Below are 21,317 nucleotides of genomic sequence, written 5' to 3'. Positions count from 1 at the left end.
AGTGATGATCTACACTCTACAGCAAACTTTTACTACCTAGGACCAACGGGACGCTTGCATATGAACGAACATGACAGCAACCAAAACACAAAAAAGTATAAAAAGAGAGAATAAAGAAATCTAAACCGCTTTAAAATCATTAAGTATAGAAAGGTTTCCTCAACTTTTTCCACATGCACATAACAATATGATCCACCACAAACCTGAGCAGCACAGTATTAATGATGCTGAACATGCCCAGATAGCCAGAATGAGGGCAAAGTGTATCCATTAATTTCCAACAATAATGCAAAGAAATCCGATGTTCAACACATATAGAAAGTAGTGTAACACTTGTGTTCATACTTCTTTCACCCTACAAAAGGTTGCTACTAAATAACTAATCAACACCATAAGCTCTAAATCTCAACTTAGCCGGCCTTCAACCTGGCCACCAGCTCTAAGATTCTGCTGGCATTTAACGAGACCTCAGGAGTACCTTCTTGCAAGAGTAATGAAAGCTTGCCATATGACATTTCCATACTATTAATCATCCGCCACATGTCATCATGATTGCATAGGATATTGTACAGGATAGCCAAAATCCGCCCTCTAGTGGTTGGAGTGCCAGCATACTTTATTGTACTGAACAACCATTGAATTGGATTGACATCGAGATTGATATTGCATATCCTGCGTGTCACATTGATATCGAGGGAAAGTGTTTCAAGAAGATAAAACATTAAGCTCATGGTGCTTTCACCACCACCATCGATATATTCCACTAAAGCTTCTATTAAACCTTCGTCTATTGCTCTTTTTATGTTATTCGGGATGGTACACAGATCACGAATCAAACCTACAGCATCTGCCCGGTCCCACTCACCATGAGCTCCTAATTGATCTATGAGGTAGTGAAAGACACCACATTGACCAATGATTTCCTTGATCGAGTCAAGTTTGGACAATAATTCCAGTGTACTAATAGCATGAGTCCTCAACATACTGTTGTTTCCGTGTCTTGTGTTGTCCACGAGTAACTCAATTGCACCGGGAGTTTCGGCAACACGTTTCTTTGTTTCATTATCAATGCATATGTTCCAGAAAATTTCGAGAATTTTCTCGCGCAAATCTTCATGCTTGGTGCTAGCTTCAGACAGGACACGGACAAGAACTACTACAGAATCTTCCGATTCAAGAAATTTGACCCGAGAATGCGAAAAATGTGTTACATTTTCCACTTTGACGGCATATTCAAGTTGCTTCTTCAATGATGACGCGGATGAAATCATCTGCATCATGCATATGAAATCTTGTGTCTCGGGATTACACCGTGGTATTATTTCGATTGCCCGATTTTGGCACCAAGTGGATATCATTCCGCGCATCCGTTGATTTCTGATTATAGGTGAGGGTGGTGTGTGTATCAAATCCTCAGATTTAAGCAACTCTTCACGATCATCTGTCTGCATATTAAAGTATCTTATCAACAAACAAAACTAAAATATGTAATAGAAAAAGATAGAAAATCGACAAGAGAACGAGAATATACTCAAATATGTATGTGAACACACTTGATAAACAGCATAAGACCAGACCATATATGCACATAGCAATCCTAAAAATTCTCCCTCCAATAACCAAACAAAGAACATAAAAACGCCCATGCATTGGCACACAACCATAATTAACACACTCACAATTCCAAACAAGTTGAAAATCATAAGTTAATTCTAAATAAACTATAAGATAAATAGTGGAAATTGAACCAGTCCAGTGGAAAGAAGGACGGGATCCCTCATGAGTTTCTTGGATAGCGGGCACTTGAACCTCTCTGGCACCTCGAAGGAGATCGTATCTTCATCTTTGTTGAGTTTCAAACGCTTCAATGCAACGAGTATATCACGTGTCTTGTCTAGCTTATCAAGGCTGAGGTCACCCTCCACACCCAAGACATCCTGCAACCTTTCCCGCATCCTTTTCTTCCAGTCGACCACTTTCATAATAATTTCACCATCCCTTTCGTCCATTTCACCTCACAATCTCTTTTCTTTTCTTGATTTAGTCCTACAAAACAAGTAAGCAAAAGAACAGCTTAGTTTCGACCAAAACTGTAACATCAGTAACTATGTTACAACAGGTAATCAAGGGCGGACGTAAGAATTTTTGTTGGCAGGACCTTTACTTAGTACGGCCAACGAGAAATTAAAAATAGTCTTACCTGTGGACCGAACAAGTTTAAAGAGACACTGTGGGTAAAGCACAAGAGAGAAGGAGAAAATTCGTGAAAAAAATTCCATAAATAAAAATGACACTAATTTTTGTGGACATATCAAAATGAAAATTTGAAAACAGATGGAGTAATTTTTATAATAAAAATATATAGTAAAAATAAAATAGAATATTTTTGCAAATTAAATGGAAAAAAGAGAAAATCTTATCTTATGGTTTAAAGTCACTAAGAAAACCAATTTTGAGTTTGCATAGATTATTTGCAAAGAAAATTGAAATAATACTTAGTAAATTATGATGCACGAAAGAGTTGTAGTGGAGAAGAAAATTTAAATTTTGTTGAACTCATTAATTGGAATTTGAAATTTAGTTAACACTCTAAATAAAAGTACAAATTTAACACAGCACATTTTTCAAACAAATCGTAATGAATTTTAAGAAAGTATTGCACATGTAATTTAAATCTACAGCACAAATTTAACACAGCACATTTTTCAAAGAAATCCATAGTAGTATACTTCAAACAAATTGTAATGAATTTTAAGAAAGTATTGCACATGTAATTTAAATCAACGGCCAACAAATGAACCGACATTTTTTTAAGAAACAGAACACCTTGTCACATTAAGCACAAGCAAAATTTTAGAATAATACTAGTATTAATATTAATTATTTTAGTATTAACTTATTTCATCATGTCATCTTCTTCCTCAATCCACCTCAGTAGCCACTGTAGTTCATTTCATCTTCTCCAATTTTTTATTTCTGGATTGTTCATCCCCTTCTCACCATACAACTTATGATGATTTAGTCTTAAACCACTTTAGTTTGGCAAGGGCTGAAGATACATTTCAATTTTTGTAAAAATGTTAACAATAGAAGAAACAAAAAGAATGGGTAAGGGCTTTAAGCCCTCCCCTCCAAGAACGTGAATCAATACACAAGCATTTAAAATAGCTTACTATAACATTCAGTTGTGATGGGGATCATAAATCTAGACAATTTAGAAATAGAATTTGGCGGCACATTTCGTGAGGCTAAGAAGTTACACACAGATATGGTAATTAATTCGCGGAAGACCATAGTTAATTAAAAAAACATTATTTATAGTGACTTAGAATTCGACACTAGAATTCCTACCTTAATTTCGCTAGGATCTGATCTTGGGTGTTGAAGCTTGAGCTTTGAAATCCCTAGAGAAGAGAGAGTGTGTGTTTTGAGTGTGTCTGTGTTATCCCTAGAGAGAGGGTGTGTTTTGTTATTTCTTCTGGTCGCACTTACTACGTAACTAAAGATAACCCAACTGATTATCTAGTTTTAACAACTAACTACTCAATAACTATGCATGCACTAAGTAACAATTAAAATGAAAAGGCCGAACATTATTTAACTTCTCATATTTTAGTACTCCCTCCGTCCCGCACTACTTGCACTTATTTCCTTTCTGGGCGTCCCAAGTTATTTGCACTCTTTCCATTTTTAGTAACAATTTATACCTACAGTCGTAATTGTTGACTTTGTCTATCACTCATTCCTTAATCTCCGTACCCAAAAGGAAATGTGCGAGTAGTGCGGGACGGAGGGAGTATATTACAGATTGATTTAAAATTATATACCGTTATTTTTTAAAAATTTATAGTACTCCTATTATTTTATTCTTATTGTACTCACTCAAATCAACTTTTAAATTTTGGAGCGTTACAACTCTTTGCTCCTTGAGAAATTTCGGAGATCATAAATCTTGACAATTAAGAAATAGAATTTGGTATACATTTCGTAATTGAAAAAAATATTCAGTGGTGATAGTATACCAACATAGCAATCTCATTGGGTATGTCTTATTAATACATTTTTAATAAGTGGTAATATATAAAATTTCACTTCCAACTAAATATATAAATTATGGAAACATATTTAATTTTTCAGATAAAGCATAATATTAAATTATGGAAACTATGCTAATCTTTATGTAAATAAACATATATACATAATCTTTAAGTGAATAATAAAAAAGAATAATCATATTACTCTAGACATTTAAATTTGATTGAACTGCTTATCTTTTTTCTTGATATGTAGTAGTACTATATAAGACAATCTGCATAAATAAAAAGTATGATCATAACTTAATTACTTCATAACTTAATTTCATGATATAATAGAGAGGATTTAATGTAACAAAATGAACTTTTAGATAATCTTATTATTATTAATTACAATTATATTTTAAAATAATATGTAATCATTCATATAGGTTTGCAAGATTATATCTCGAGATAAAATATGTAGTGTGTTCGATTCATGACATTGAATCCCACAACTCAATTCTTAAATGAATAATCATGTGATAATTACTTATATTCAACTCTATAACAAAAATAATTTTACAATTTAATCTTAGAATATATCTCGGTACCATTTTATCTATGAAACCAAACACTACCATAGTAAATTTAATTTATAATGTTCACTGTTACAAAAATTTAATTAATAATCAAGAAAATGTAAAAGAAATCCTATCTAATTTTAAATGACTCCTTAATATGATTATTTTTATCTTGTTTATTTGAAGATTATGTCTGTGTATAGTAGTACTATATGTAGTTGGAAGTGAAATTTTATACTGTATTTTCATTTGTAAAATATATGTTGATAGGATATAGCAAGTCAGATTGTCACTTTAATATACATATACATATACATATACATATCAGGGCTTATTTTATGTATAGTGACTTTAGAATTTGACACAAGAATTTGAGGGGCAACTCATGAAAAAACATGATGAGATTTCTTGCCGGCTTAAAAATCTGCAACCACAAGTGGAAAGATACTCGGGATTATATAGCAGCAAGTCATATGATAAAGCTCTGTTTGGGTCCCTTTCGACGTTTTCCCCTTGGATTAGCATTCAGTGCACACGAGAAGACATTCAAAAGCTCTGCATCTTCAACTTTCACTAGAATGTTAGCAGCACTTGGGTTTTTCATGAGGAGTTTTGTCACCAGATAACCTGCAATAGACCAGCTTTGGAACAGTCGCGCCTGTTTCCCTATGAATCTTGCTCCCTTGGTGTCGTAGTACTCTGGCCACTTATCCTTTGCCAGACGTTTTTCAGCAATCTTGATTGCATTTTCAGCAATCTCTGGTCTATTAATTTTTAAGCATGCCACTGTCAGCTGAAAGACCAAAGATTTCAAGGATTAGAAAAACAAAACGAACTTGCAGTTCAACTATTGGTCATAGAGGGAAGTAAGTAACACCGGTTGTAGTCTGTGTGTTCACATAACAGCAACCATGATATACAGCAAATAAGAGCATGGGATTGTTAGTATCACAAAACTAGTAATTTTGCTCAACAATCCTTTTCCAGTTGATATCTTGCTTGCAATAGGGTCATTTTGAAACACTGAATTCAAATGATGACTGATGCGGAACATAAACAAGTGAATCAGATAGCATAAGCAGATATCTTCAAATGCATTCGAGCCTACAATCTTTTTTTAGAGTAACCCTCAGCAAATTACTGTGCCGTGTTTATGCAGTACATTCAACTCTATAATTTGAAGAATAATTGTGATAGATTAATCCATGGGAAAACAAGAACAAAACTAGCATGAACAAGAAGTGTGTGTAACAGATTGGACTTTACCTGCCAGAGCAATGTAGGCCACGAACCTCCATTGTGGTAAGACCAAGGCCTGCACAAAAACCAACAATATATATCATACTGTGAAAAACAAAGTCCAACTAATGCAACAAGAGACTTAAAGAAGAAAACATTACGTGTTCTTTGGATCACTTCCTGTGATTATGCTCCATTCCTGACCCTCTAAGGCTGGATAACAAATTTTTAACGGCATGTTGCTAACAAGATCCGACCATTTGGCTTCAATAAGATCCAATATAGCATGCGACTGCTGAGTGGTGACAAGGCTGCATACTATAGCCCATAGATTTCCAAGTGAGAAGAATCGGAAGTCCATGTGTGCAGGTTTCCAATAAGATAGCCTCCTCTTTGGGGCATCCAATCCACAAGCCAGGGAGAAATTTGATCTGGGTAGATGTTGAACTTGTTGATTGCATCAAATGAGTACTCCTCTGTCTTGTATCGATAAATTTCATTCAGTTTCTTCATATCAATCCAGTAGTACTCCCGGATGTGAATTGATAAAGCAACTAACCGGTTGTTCAGTGCCATCGTGAGGTCTGCAGAAGCTTCCTCAGGAGCAAGCATCTCACGTGCACAAAGCAGAGCTGAATAGAACAATGCCTGCAAGATCAAAAGGAATACTAACTGAAAAGTCCAAATGGGGATCAAATATCATGTTTCCACCAAATAAAATTAGAAGCTGAAAAAAGATCCATCTAGAAGAAAACGAGGGGATGGAAGCACATCTATGCATAATTTAAAGTTAGTTGGTTAAAATTCAGTAATTGTGTTTCATTAGATAAATACTACTAGGAATCTCTTTCTTAAGATTCTTAAAAGCAAAGTCTTAGTGATATACAGCCAACGCTTAGTATCTTTCTTGACCTAGGATCAAATAGGCGCAGGGCTGGGAACAATTTCATTTAATCATGAACACTTACATATGAACATTTTGCTACAGAGGACAGAAAACCTTGTATAATAAGGCATTTTATAGCCATGGCATACAATAGAAGAAAGAATAAAGAAAACCTGAATTTCGAGTGGGTGGCCATGGATTCCCATACGGCGATCTATCATGCACGATCCATCTGTAACTAACAAGGTTGGAAACATATCGAAACCATCTGCCAAACAGAGCTTTAAAATCATCTTAATGCCAGTCTGTACATCAATCCTTTGCTGGACAGAAAGGTCACCTGAACTTTTTCCATATGCACGTAACAATATGATCCACCACAAACCTGAGCAGCACAGTAATGATTTTCAACATGTCCAGATAGTCAGAAATGTCAGAATGGGAGCAAAATGTACAAACCAGAATCAACTGGTGCCACCCGACCAATTGCAGCCTCTCCAAAGTCAGGATCTAACACCTCTTCAGTTGCAGAATCATCACCATCTAGTGGCACAACTCGTACTTTAAAACTTGCTGGCATTAGTCCTTGTCCAGGACTATGGCAATCTATAGTTTTCTCCCAACTCTGTTCATATATTCAAAGCAAAAATCAGCAAGACCAAAAATACAGAAAGTCAATTTTGCTATGATAATTTTTTATGATGTTCCACTGTTAGTCTTTAGCCATACATCAATCACCTTTCTCTTTCATTGTACCTTAATTTCTCTATAGCCCAGGAAATGTGAAAAGCACCAATGCAGGGTATAAAGGAAATCTTTAATATTTCAGATCCAGATTAAAGTTGACAGGTACTCCTATAATTTAGAAGCTTGCATTATTATGTACAACTATTTAAAAACAGATGCAATCATGGCAACCAATGAACCAGGCTGATAAGCATATAAGATAGGAAGCCCTAACTTAACCCAAAACCATGGTCAAAGGTAAAGGGTTGACTCCCTATTATATGCTATTCCACACTTTCGTGTGAAACCGATGTGGGATCGTATCAATCCATCCCTCTTTTAAACCGGACGTCCACGGACGGCACACGCCACGGGCCCACCATCCGCTTTACGGCCCTTTTTCCTTTCGGGCCCACGTTTTTTTCGGTGGCACCCCTTGGTCACACCTACGGGTAGCCCCTTTCCGTAGGACATCCGGATCCACGTTCACCGCACCAAATTGATAAGCATATAAGATAGGAAGCCCTAACTTAACCCAAAACCATGGTCAAAGGTAAAGGGTTGACTCCCTATTATATGCTATTCCACACTTTCGTGTGAAACCGATGTGGGATCGTATCACAGGCAGCACAAAACAATGTAAAGAGCAATTGGATTTCTAAAACTTTAATGTACATATAATAAGTAAATACAACTTGGAATGCATTAATTAATTCCAGTGGCCCTAAGAGTGCACAGAGAAAGTCAGTAGATAGCTCATGAACATGCAAAAGTGTAATGTGCGAGTGTGATGCCTTATAGTAATTAATAAAATCAAATAACCCCGTGCTTTCCTTTCAAAGCATAGAATTGGTGATAATGTTGCCACCAAAAGTAACCAACATGATAAAATGGATAACTCATTTATTTTGGATAGTAATACTGTGATATAAGAGAACCAATAGTAGCGTTAAGGGCCTGTAAGTGGCATATTCAAATATGGCTAATCAGAATAATGAACATCACATTACCTGCAGCTGAAGCGTGTGAAGGATGAAGTTCCTAACAATTTCATATTCTCCATTCAACAGGAACGCAATTCCCGAAGGTACAAAATCACGTATAAACACTTGATCATAGTTAAGCATATTCGAGTCACTTGGATCATTTGCAGCAATGGTCCCGACTGGGCTGCCACAATAATACACCATTGATGCTCGCAATAGATTCCACGCTTCTTCCTCCAAAGAATTTGCATCCATTCTACTAATAGTTTGGCCAACTGCAGTATCAAATGCAGCTTCATCACCACGCCGAGGGCCTTCCTTCTCACGTTTCAAATGTTGTGCTGCTTCAAACCTTTGATCATCAAGATCCTTGGCTATATCATTAACCAATCTTTTACTTGTGTCCTCTCTAGAAGTCTCTTGAGCACTTTCTCTCCCGATGCAATTGCAACGCAAAGAATTTAACCAATTGCCTTGGTTCTTTTGTGATAATTAAGGATCCATCATTTTATCTACCATACTTGAAGGAAAGCCGTGAAGCTGATCTCAAATTTCTAAAGACCTGAAATGGCACCGGCCCAGGCAAAACTCGAGGGGCTGCTTCCGAGGGTGAGACAGCCATTGGAACTGTGAAAATATAGTTTGGCAATCGTCTGAGCTTCAATATTCCTACAAAAATAAATGACATAACCATTGACAACATGTAAACAAGACAAACAAACCAATACATAAATGTATAAATACAAAACATCAATTTCTAAGTTTGAGTATGATACAATTCAACATAGACCATGGGTCGAGCAAATGAACTAGTTCAATCTAGTATAGTAAAACCTATCATGTTTTCCAATTCGTAGTGCTGTATCCCCCTTTTCGCATGCGTTGCTTGATGACTCAATCCAAACAAACCCTAATCAGAGAAATAATAAAGCTGCATAATCCGGCGGTAGCAAAGTGACGAAAAACGAAAACAAAAAAAAACCTCACGCGATTTGCAAAAATCATGCCATCGCCTTCATTTCAAGTACCGCATAATTTTTTATTTCACCAATAGGAAAAAACTGGAGAAGCCAAACACCCGTATCTAAAAAGTTCCCAATTCGCACAATTAAAAAAAAGAGAGAGATTTTCTGAAACAGAAAAACAGTTGATCTAGTTGCTCACTTGATTTGTGGAGGTGGCCTTTTTTCTTTATTAATTATTGGAGACTTTTTGTCGAGGGAGTCTAAAGGGAACTGCAGGCGGAATTTGGGCAAAGCCGCCACGAGATAGAGGGTTGACACGGCGGAAGAGAGGAAGGAAACGATGGATAATGTCTGTTAAAATTATACTAGTTCAAAATAAATACAGAAATTGATGATAAAATGTCATCCAGCGTTTGTAGTCCAACGGTTAGGATAATTGCCTTCCAAGCAATAGATCCGGGTTCGACTCCCGGCAAACGCACCTTTATTTTTATATTTTCTTTTCCTACTAAAATTGTTTACTCGAATATAACAGAAGTCAGTTACATTATCTTTACCTTTGAAATCAGCTTATTTTAGATTAATGACTGCTATAATAACTATAGATGGTCATAAGTGAAAACAAGTAGGCAGACAAGGCCCCATCAACATCCAAGTTATTTATATTTAAAATTCATTTCATAAAGATTTATTTATATTTCTTTTGGAATGTAGTAATAAAGATCTCCATTTAACTTGGAGTAACTATTGCCACACAATTATACACCATCACATGCTTCATAATCATGAAGACAGCATAAAGCTTCCTATTTTTGGAGGCAATAATTTCTGTGAAATCATTTCTCCTATCATACTAAATTTCATTCTGTTTCTGCAGCTCCCATCTCATCATTACAAAAATGCAGTAAAACTAACTAAAACCAAAACTTGGATTAATCACTCAAAAATAATTGACTCCATGTGATACAAAAAGTAAATAGAAAAGAATAGCAAAGCTACACAAGAAAAATGGCATCCTACACAGCCTAACACATGTACACTGCAGCCTATACTATTGTTGTGAAATTGAGGAAAATGTTTCCAATTGGGAGAAGAAAATCTGATCATTTTCTTTGGAATATGAGAACCCAGCCAACATGGGCAATGATAAGGAATAAATTATCATAGGCCAAGTTATATTTAAGGAAATCATTCACCCTCATCTTTACAAGGGATCCATATACTATTAATTAAATCTAATTATGCTAAATGTAGTAATTTTAATTTTATATAATTAATAAAATGAGTTATTTTGCCTATTGCTTTTTTCTGAACTTATTTTATTTGAATAGTTGCTGGAATTTGCTTTGTTTGCATGTCTTTTGACTGTTAGTTGACTGTAAGTTTCAAACTAAATAACCATAAAAAATGATAAGAAAAAAAAGGGAGTTGTTTCCTTAAAACTTTATGTGGGAAATCTAGACAATCTGCCTCGTACAAATGCTTTCAAATTTGTTACAACATACTGTACAGAATAAATGTGGGCCTAATTAATGATGAAAAATTAAAACAGATGGCGATTTTGCAATAAGAATAGCAATAATATCTACTTTACGCAAGATAAGTTCTCAATTGGTACATTATTAATACAACCTCACAATCAAAACATCTTATACAAAATCTTAAAAGTAGCAACACATATTCATCAATTCAAAATTAGGGTTCTTTCAACTGTTCCACTTGAAAACAAACCAATTAAAAAACTTAATTGAAAAAAAGTATTGATCTTTTCTTTTTGTCGAAATCGATTTTCTACTAAATAACAATACGAGAATAAAAGTTGCAAAAGTTGAAGTCCCTAACACAAGCCTCAGCTTGAAGTGTAATAATTAACTGATAAAGAGAGGATTTCTCTCCTACTTTGTCTTGGCACCTAAGTCTTTCAATTTGTTTTTCTATTTTGATGTTTAAGTGGGTAAACTCTTACCGTCTATTTAGTACAACAGACTTTAAACACAAGCACTCTGCAAGAACAAAGTTAAAAAAAAAACTAATAAGCTCTTCAAACACCTTATAAAATAAGCTTAGCCAAACCCGAAATTAGCGTGTAAAATGTGTGTAAGTGTGACCGTATCTGGATTTGTGAGAAGGATGGAATGTCAATAAGCTCTTGTTTGTATTAATGAAAATGTTGCGTAACATGTAAGAAATAAAAGATTTGCTTACCAATAGCGACTCTTCAACAAATGCCATTTACACACCTTTTGGTTTATTTTTGGTAACTTTTTATTGAGGTTTTCAAATATGGTTGAAATAAGTTGAGAGAATCCACCATATACAAAGTGAAGTAGTTAGTAGAATTTGCAGCGTACCCACTTAAGAACACAGTATCTTCACCAGAAAAGAGGTCCCCGATTGTCTATACATAGACTTGTATAACAACACATTTTTAAAAAATATAAAATCATAAATTGAAAATATTAAACCAAGAATTTCAGAATTAAATTTTTGTAGCAGGTTCTAACATTCATCTGTTAATAGTAAAACAACAAAAAAAATTATATAAAAAATTAAAAACACTTAGACTAAGGAATTGCCAAACTAAATATAAATCATAACTTTTGATTGACTTCTGATTAATCCCATAACCTTAAAAGGTAGAGAATTGAATCATAATTTTTGTATAATTTGTAAAATATCATACAATTAAAATTCTATGAAATTTGTCCTTTAATCATAATTTTCGGTTGACTTTTGGACAAAATTAGTTGGCATTGTTCTATATTTCATTGGAAATTTAATTGTATGAGATAATTGCGAAAGTTCTGATTTAAATAATTAAATGGCAATGTTGTCTAGTTTCAAAAATTTGTTGTGAAGCAAGGAGGACAAAGACAGGGCTTCGCAACGGTTTTAAAAAGAAATAAATCCCCAAACCATCTGTAAACAGTAGAAAGAGAATCATGATTCAAAAACATAAAAGCAAAAAGACAGCACATATATATAAATAGATTACAAGTAGAATTGGTGTTAGTAGAAAGCAGTTAGAGCAAATGACAACACAGGTTGAACAAGCACAAATGATGGTGAAGGTGAAGAACTCAAGCAGCCCCAACCACATGATGAAGGAAGACCGAGACGAGGAGATGAGTCGTTCCGCCTTAGCCGCCTTCCACGCCAGGGAAGAGGAGATCGAGAGGAGGAAAATCGAGGTCAGGGATAAAGTGCAAACGCAGCTAGGCCGCGTTGAAGAAGAGACCAAGCGCCTTGCTCTAATCCGCGAAGTAATTTCAAATTGTTTATAATAATATTAAACATGTCTCATTCATCTTCATCAATCAGCTTCTTCATTTTGTGTTCTAGTAGGAGCTGGAAGGCCTGCATGATCCAATGAGAAAAGAAGTAGCAAATGTTCGCAAACGAATCGACCTCATCAATCGAGACTTAAAGCCCTTAGGAATCACCTGCCAGAAGAAGGTGTGGTGTGTGAATGAATACTTTTCTAATTCTTGATGCCTATTTTTATTTGATGATTTAAAAATGACAGGAAAAAGAATACAAAGAGGCTCTAGAGGCTCTTACTGATAAGAACAGGGAAAAGGGACAGCTGATAGCCAAACTAGTTGAGGTAAATTGTTCAAGAAATTATTTAGTTTTGTGAATTTTAGGTGTATGTTTTTATTGTCATTTATTTTTTGATGAATTATTGAACAGTTGGTGACTGAAAGTGAGAAAATGAGACTGAAGAAGCTGGAGGAGCTTAGCAAGAACATTGATGCCCTGCACTGAGAAATTTTTAATAGTAACATTTTCTTTTCAAGAATTTACTCCTGATTTTGAGGAGGTGTGGCATTATGTTGTGTTTAATGTTGTTTCAAGATTGTTTGAGACACAGATATGCTTCTGACTCTGAGTGTAATAATTATTTGAAATTTGCTCTATTGTTGTGATATACACTAATTTTGTTACACATGACGATGTATCATTAGTTTGTGCAATTATTGGCTAATTAATGTGATACCCTTATTTTGGTTCTTGAATTCACAAGCTAAGTGTTAAGGATCTAATTCCTCAACGTCGAATTCCAGTTACAATCAAGAAACGGGTGCCGAAGGTATCGAGCGCCCAACGCGTTGGGTCGGCGATTGCTCCGGCGGAGGGCGGCTGAGCGCGAGAATGATCTCGTCGGCAGCCTTAAGAGGGGTTTCTTGAAGCACAAATAATTGAGCCAACTTCACGATAATTTCATAGATAGATTCAATGACTAAAAAGATAACAATATATCCTATGTATAATACTAGAACTACTACCCTAACTTAATGAACAATAAACTAATATAAGAAAAGATATGATAATCTCTAAAATATCACAACAAATAAATAATCCCTAAAACTAAAGACTCGTATCAACTCCCCCACGGTTAAAATTCACTTTGTCCTCAAGGTGGGAACCACGAAGCAACGAAGAGTTGAAAGAAGAAGTTTTGACGATTTATCTCCTCCGGGATCAAATGTAAATGTGCACGGTCGCTGTATTCGAGCCAATGCAGATCCATTTCGTACCCCATCCTTTATCTCGAACTGCCATTGTGTTGGATCAAGAAGACCACCACACTTGTCATCAAACACCGAATCACATGTAAATTTCCTTTTATCAACATAAAGTGAATCCTTGGAAAATTTTCTCAACAATACACTTCCCATGGCAAATCCAATTTGCACCACAATCCTTGTCATTGAGCATGAGATAGCAGCAGGCAACGAAGGTTGTTGCGGGACAGCAGGATGGTCATAATTTTCCTCATTGAAAGGCTCGTCCTCTATCTTGAGTCTCGCACGTGGTAGCCCTAGCAACTCGTTTAATTGGTCCTCTGGTGCAAGGTTTAAATCCAACGACCCTATTGCTTTGGGCTCAGCTCCAAGAGTCTTCCCAAAGAAGAGAGTTCTACCCACCTCATCTACTTGCTCCTTTGTTGTTGCTTTAATGTCATTGTCATCTGCGTGATCAATCTTTGAACATGTAATGGGCAGTCTTTTGTGATCCACTTCCTTATTAACACCCGTCTCCCCATACGACGTCAAATATGGCCTAATACCAGGCAAAGTGGTTCGTTTTCCTCCAGAAACAGCTGCCTCAACAGAATATAAGACGTGTCGGGAATCAGCGGCTTCTGTTGTGTGCTGTCCTGAAGGGTCCCAACAAGAATATTGTCGTGGTGTTGGCGACGGCTGTTCATAAGGGGGCACACCGTAGGGCTGTTCATGGGTCGCACTTCCCCGTGATTGGCGCTGGTCGGGAGTGTCCCAACAAGTAGGCGTGCTGGTGTGCACAAGCGTCGGTTGTTGAAATGGTAAAGACGTGTACTGTGGCGGTGGCTCCGGCAGCGGAGGAGCGCGAATCTCTTCAACATGATGACCTTGCGTTCGGAATGGCGGATCCCAGCAGGTTGGACGACGCCTGGGCGGTGGTCTATACGCTGCTCTTGACGCCTGTAATTTTGTCAAACGTCGATCAATTTCTTCAAAACGTGATTCCAACCTGGAGGTAGTGGCATCCAATAGGTCGATCAATTGTTCATAACGCTCCATATTGGTGTTGTGTGGTGGCTGCCTGTAGGTGTGTTGATGTGGCATCTCGAGTCTAGAAGGCGGTTCTCGGAGATGTGGTGGCTGTGGTAGATCATAGGGTTGGAAATCCATGAGTCTTCGGTTACTGGGAGGATCCCAATTGGTGGGGCGGCAGGTCTGGACCAGCTCCATTCGGTGAGGTGGTCGGGATAGCTGCTGCTGATCCAGGATGTATTGTGCACTGCGCCCAACTCCGGCGTAGCAGCGTGACACATGGTTGTGGTCGAATTGGCGATGATAGTTGTAGGACATGATAATAGAACTAGGAGGATGAGATCACTTCGACGTGGTGCGCGGGAATCCTTCCCGTCAGGCGTTGGAGAAGTAAGGTTGTCCAACGGCTAGAGCTCGGCATACAGGCTGGGCTAGACAACCAAAGCAGTTGCTGTGCGCGGAATGTTTTCCGTCGGGCAGCGGTGTAGCTTTGATTCGAGATGGTGGGAGGGTGATCTCTGGATGAAAGCACCAGTTGTTAAGGATCTAATTCCTCAACGTCGAATTCCAGTTACAATCAAGAAACGGGTGCCGAAGGTATCGAGCGCCCAACGCGTTGGGTCGGCGATTGCTCCGGCGGAGGGCGGCTGAGCGCGAGAATGATCTCGTCGGCAGCCTTAAGAGGGGTTTCTTGAAGCACAAATAATTGAGTCAACTTCACGATAATTTCATAGATAGATTCAATGACTAAAAAGATAACAATCTATCCTATTTATAATACTAGAACTACTACCCTAACTTAATGAACAATAAACTAATATAAGAAAAGATATGATAATCTCTAAAATATCACAACAAATAAATAATCCCTAAAACTAAAGACTCGTGTCACTAAGTTTTGGATCTTGATTTCTATTTGCCATCTGCATCACAAATCATTTTAAAACTGGACAAGAGATTCCATCGTCCAAATTCCATCTCCTTTGGTAAGAATGACGCTTGATTGAGTCTTCTACCATCGGATAAAATTTTGAGATGATTGGACAACATTTGGACCTCTGATCATAACGAAAACCGTGACCGCTGCAGTAGAAAATCTGCTGCACTTTGTGCATCTCTCTTTTTCTTCATCACAAAAAAAGATAAAAAGTGGGCCAAGTTTGTTTGGGCCTTTTTCTGCACAACCTGGTAGCACAGAACCCAACAAGATTTCATAACTAATGTTAATACTCCATCAGTTCTATTCAAAACGAAACATATTTTTTGTTTCTCCCTGTTTAGGATATTAGTATTCTGTCTTAGAGATCGTGATATAGCCTAGCTTAGTATTTTGTACTATATATATGTGGCATGCATTGAGTAATAAAATATACCAAATACATTACTACTTTCTCTACTATGTCTATTTACTTTTTCTCGAATCCGTCTCTAGAAAATTAGGGTTTCCACCAAAAAAATAAAAATGAAATTATGGTTTCTGCCACTGCCTGCTCTTCCGTTCCTACTCTGAATCTACTCTACCCGAAATTATGAGTGTTCTGTTCTACCACTCTACCCGAAATTATGGTTCTGCTATACCACTCTTCCCGAAATTGCGGCTCTGTTATGCTCTACTCTACTCTACTCTGCCTGTTATCCTCTACTCCGCTACTCTGCCCAAACTAGGGTTTCTGACGTTGTTGCACTCTGCGCTATTATTTGCTTGCTGCTTATTTGCCTGATGTTTTACTCCTACTCCGTTGCTCTGCGCTACTCCTGCTACTCTACTACAGCTGATACTAACTACCATGCATATGCTACAGTTGCTACTACTGCTATGTATCTGCTACTTCTGCTACTACTGCTCTATAGCTGCTACTCTGCTACAGCTACTACTACTCTGCCTTGCAACTCTACTTATGCAACAGCTGCAACTACTACTGCCATATAGTTTCGGCTACTACTATTGTTGCCGATGTTTGAGGAAAAACATTTTTTAGAACTTTGTACCAAGCTAGACAATATAGATGTTCCAGCTTGAGAGGGAGTGTTAAGAATATTAGTATTCTGTCTCATATCGGTGATGTGACATAGCCTAGCTTAGTGTTTTGTACTATATATATGTACACTTCTACTTTCTCTACTATGTCTATTTACTTTTCCGCTTATATCTATATTTACTGTTCTACACTCCCATTAAAAAAATAATTTCTAATATGAAAACAACATTATCTTACTTGTAATCTTTCCACTTAAATCACAAAACAACACTACATAAATCATATGCTGAAAAACAAATACTCATATTTAGTGAGATAGATAGTGAGACAGAGGAAGTATATGTTAATGGCGGTCAGTTTGATGGAAGTACAAAGAGGGGAAGAATAAGCCAATTAATAGAACCAACATGATGATATTGAAGCATAATTTAATCGGCAAATAAGTTGGGCGGTGAAATGTTTTCTTTTACTGATAAGTTGGGGTGTTCGAGTCCTTGAATGTATGAATAGTAACTCACGAAAAAGTAAGAATAAAAATAGGTAGACGATGATAATGACGTCATATGTGAAGAGACGGAAATATCATTAAACCATGAAAGTGAATTCAGTAGTAGTGATGCTCTATAATAGTAGTAAAATTCAAATTTGTGAAAATGTAGACAAATGCTATCTGTGTAGTTAAATAATCTAAACATTTCATTCTTTCTTTCTTTGAATCTGCTTTATCATCCCACATCTTTTTCTTTTATTCTAAAACGTTAGTTGGAAGAGTGAATAAAGATAAAAGAATCACCAGCTGCTTGAGAAGCAAAGTGAATGCCTTGCTTGCTATATGGGGCTAGCCTGCCTTGTGGTTATAACTCACAGCGATCGAGAGATAAAAAGAAAACATCCGTGAAAGCGAGACGAGACCAATGGATGATATCGTGGAGAGGTTCCTCGAGACGAAACTAGAAAAAGAACTCAAGGACGCACAGGCTGCTGCTTCGGGTCCTGGCTTGAAAACCAAGTTGAACTCCATTCTCCGCGATTGTGAAGAGTTGAAGGATAAGGTAAAGGAGAAGAAGGGCACGGGAAGGGACAAGCTCTACAACCTCCTCAACGTCATCACAGAGTGGCACGACCTCTCCGCCAAAACCAACTGCCCCGCAGCAAAGTGCTGGCCTACAACCACCCTCCAGTGAAGGAGCACTTCCCCCTCAGACTCTGGCTCTGCTTGTCCAAGAACAAGGATGAGGTGCGTGATCTCAAGGATTACCTCAAGATGATGATGAGCTGTCTCGGCTACGAGGATCAGGTCATCCAGAAGATTGGCGACGACCAGAAACGACTCCAGGTGGCGCCTGGGCCGCGGGAGATACTTGGTCGTCCTGGACGATGTGTGGATAGACAAGGAGAAGGACAAGTTTGTGATGGATGAAAAGATTCATAAGCTGTTCGATTTCTTGAATCGGCCGCTAGGGACGCTCGTCGTCACGAGCAGGACGCCGGAGGTGCTTGGCGCGGACTATATCGATGTGCACAAGCTGTTGCCTCTCGCGGATCGAGACAGCTGCTTGAATATTTTCAATGATGCATGTAAAGAGGAAATCAAACTAAGTAAGGATGAGAAGAATGGCATTGTCGAAAAGTGTAGTGGCCTGCCATTGATGGCCAAGATGCTGGGGGAAATTGGTCCACCGCCAGTCGAGGAAACCTAAAAATTACGAAAATAGTACTCCTACTAATAATAATCAATAATGTGCCTAGTGCTATTGCATTTTATATGTTGTTTTCTGGTTTTCTTCATCTTTTGTGTGTTCAAAATAAAGTGATTTTAGTGTGTGATGTATCTTTTGTTGTTCAACTATAGATTGTTGTAATTAATGCTATATTGATAATTAATATAAATCCGAGTGTCTTTGTGAAATTGGTCTATATTAAAAATCGAAGAACACCCCTTATTTTATTACCCTTCATTTTGATGGCATGAGCTACCATTTTGAAATTCAAAGAGTGCTTGAAAACGTTTGTGTAGGGATCAGATCATTCGAGATTCACTAATTACCGGGACCTCTTTTCGGTTACACTGCTACTGAGATGGCTAACCTCGGAGTTACAAGCTGAAATACAAAAGATTTATTACAATAGGATCTACGTATAATCTAATTAAGTACTGGTTACAACCGGAAACCTAGCTAAGATCAGCTCCTCGTCAGGATCTGGTCTCAACGCTTACACCGGTTTAACACCTGCACACTAAGAACAACGTCAGTATAACAAGAAAGGACTCTGTAGAATCTAACACATATACAGACAGTATTCAGAATGTAGAGATTAGAGAATATGACTCAGGTCATAGCAGTGACTGCACTAGGCCTTGGACCTCCCCAAATCTCAACCGGAAATCACAGAGAGGAAACCGTTGAGCGGACTACCCTGTCTGAGATCAGAAACCCTAGACCTCACCGAATACCGCACACCACAACCTTCTCACACACGGATCACCACGAACCACTTGGATCTCCGCCTCACAACACAAGATCTCACAAGAACACCTCTGATCAAAGCCAGATCTAACCCTGTCGTCAGACCTCGAACCAGATCTGAGAATGAAACTGAAGCAGTGACCAAACTCCAGATCAGAACCGATGATCTACGCTAAAACCGAGGATCACCAGAGGAAGAAAGAGTTCAGAGAAGATGAACGGCAGTGTAGATAGAAGGTAGAGTAAATCACAAGAGAGAGAGAGAGAGTAACAGACTAACTGAGGAGAGGAAGTGAGGAGACGGTGATATATCACTCAGCAAATAACACACAACCCTCCATCCAACGACTGGGACTCAGGATCCGTGTGGAGGTGCACACGTGGCGGCCATCGGAGCTATCTGGTAAGTGAATTAAATGAGACGAGCCTAAATCAAATTTGGGCCTGATTTAATTCCCAACGGGCTTGTCACAACTTTGGCCCAGTTACCAGAATGGAGTCCAATATTCAACAGTTTGGTATCCATCTATCATGTTTCTAGAAAAAATAATGAGACAAGTTAGTTTCGAATTCGTCACCAACAAAACGAGCTTCCATTAGCGGCAACTTTTCAACATCTGATGTGATTCGAAAAACAATGACATTTTTGCAATAAATATTATTTAAATTTAAATTAATTTAAAGATTGCGACGTATTGTGTGGGCTCAGCAACCTTCAATCAGTTCCGTTTTCTCTCCCGACCATACAAATGAAATCCCAGAACGTTAAACACATCTTTTTTTCCCAACCATTAATTTGGCACCAAATAATGCAACTTTTCATTTCATTACACATCGAAAATCGCCAAAACTGTGATTTTTATTTATAAGAATAAGAATTAGCCTAATTAGATAAAATTTGTATAAACTAATGAACTTCATTTGCTAAGATGAGTTGAATAGTACTAGAGGTATCTTTAAAGCCAACAATTATTTCTACAATTTGGGGATTAATTTACTTGATTTTTATCCTCTTAAAAAGATCAGAATTACTTAAACTCGTAAAAACAAATTTAAAAATTTAAAATCGTTATATTGTCAGTCCTATATACTAAATCCACCATAAAACGATTAAGAATAAATAAATAAATATTATAATTGCTAAGTACGACAATTATTAACCCTAGAAGATATATTTAATACTTTATGAGTTTAAATTCAAGTGCTTATAGGTATGGTATTTGCAACCCGGTGCCTTTAAGCACATGACACCGACACACACAGTGGCGGAGCCAAAAATTTTACAGTGGGTGCCCAATCTACTACTAAAATCTGTTGAATGTGTTCAGCGCTAACGACACGGAAACAGCTCGGACTTGAGCAATATAAAAAGATATGTGTGAGAAATGGATGATGAAAAAATTATATTTTGGAGCATATCACCGATTTTACTAATAAAATTCATTTTTTACTATTGCAATTTAAAATGATTTATACAAATTTACTAGTAAAAAATTAATAAAAGTTTCTAATGTGAGAAACTCCATGAAATATATATAAATATGAGAAAATCAACAAAAATATGCATTAATTTGAGAATAAAAAAAAGCAAATGAACTACAAGCATGGCTTTAGAATCAAATATACTAAAAAGATGAATCCAAAATTGAAGGGAACAGATCCTAAATAATAGAATGCCCCAGGAAGGGACCGAACTCAATACCTCACAAACACAAGGCTTAAGTTCAGACCAAAACCACTAGAATTTGATATATGAATCGTTGCATACATATAATATATATAATCCCCCTAGCCCCACCGTGGCTCCGCCCTGGACACACATTTTGGGTTGTTCACTAAAATTATCCTAGATGAATAATCATGGGATAATTAGTCATAGCTAACCTCATATGACTAAATTAATCTCACAATTCAATACTAGATTATATCGT

General features: G+C 37.1%; 2 protein-coding genes, 1 non-coding gene and 1 pseudogene across 3 annotated transcripts; 2 read left to right on the top strand and 2 right to left on the bottom strand.

Moving 5' to 3' along the window:
- Positions 1-253: 253 nt before the first annotated feature.
- LOC121743866 (U-box domain-containing protein 9-like) lies at positions 254-3,486 on the bottom strand. The gene is made up of 3 exons (XM_042137248.1): positions 3,352-3,486; positions 1,749-2,046; positions 254-1,445 (listed from the first exon to the last, which is right to left on the bottom strand). Exons 2-3 carry the CDS (start codon positions 2,007-2,009, stop codon positions 411-413), a joined length of 1,296 nt encoding a protein of 431 aa, XP_041993182.1. The 5' UTR covers positions 2,010-2,046; positions 3,352-3,486; the 3' UTR covers positions 254-410.
- A 1,329-nt stretch (positions 3,487-4,815) lies between these two features.
- Positions 4,816-9,814, bottom strand: LOC121745289 (annotated as a pseudogene).
- TRNAG-UCC lies at positions 9,809-9,880 on the top strand. Its single transcript has one exon. It is a non-coding gene; the product is annotated as a tRNA-Gly (tRNA).
- Positions 9,881-12,273: 2,393 nt separating this feature from the next.
- On the top strand, positions 12,274-13,418 carry LOC121743657. Its single transcript, XM_042136984.1, has 4 exons — positions 12,274-12,662; positions 12,745-12,855; positions 12,926-13,006; positions 13,093-13,418. Exons 1-4 carry the CDS (start codon positions 12,432-12,434, stop codon positions 13,165-13,167), a joined length of 498 nt encoding a protein of 165 aa, XP_041992918.1. The 5' UTR covers positions 12,274-12,431; the 3' UTR covers positions 13,168-13,418.
- Positions 13,419-21,317: the final 7,899 nt, after the last annotated feature.

The sequence above is a fragment of the Salvia splendens genome, chromosome 8 (assembly GCF_004379255.2).
Source record: "Salvia splendens isolate huo1 chromosome 8, SspV2, whole genome shotgun sequence".
Classification (NCBI taxonomy): domain Eukaryota; kingdom Viridiplantae; phylum Streptophyta; class Magnoliopsida; order Lamiales; family Lamiaceae; genus Salvia; species Salvia splendens.
The sequence above is the reverse complement of the archived record's forward strand: the minus strand, read 5'-3'. Positions and strand labels throughout refer to the sequence as shown.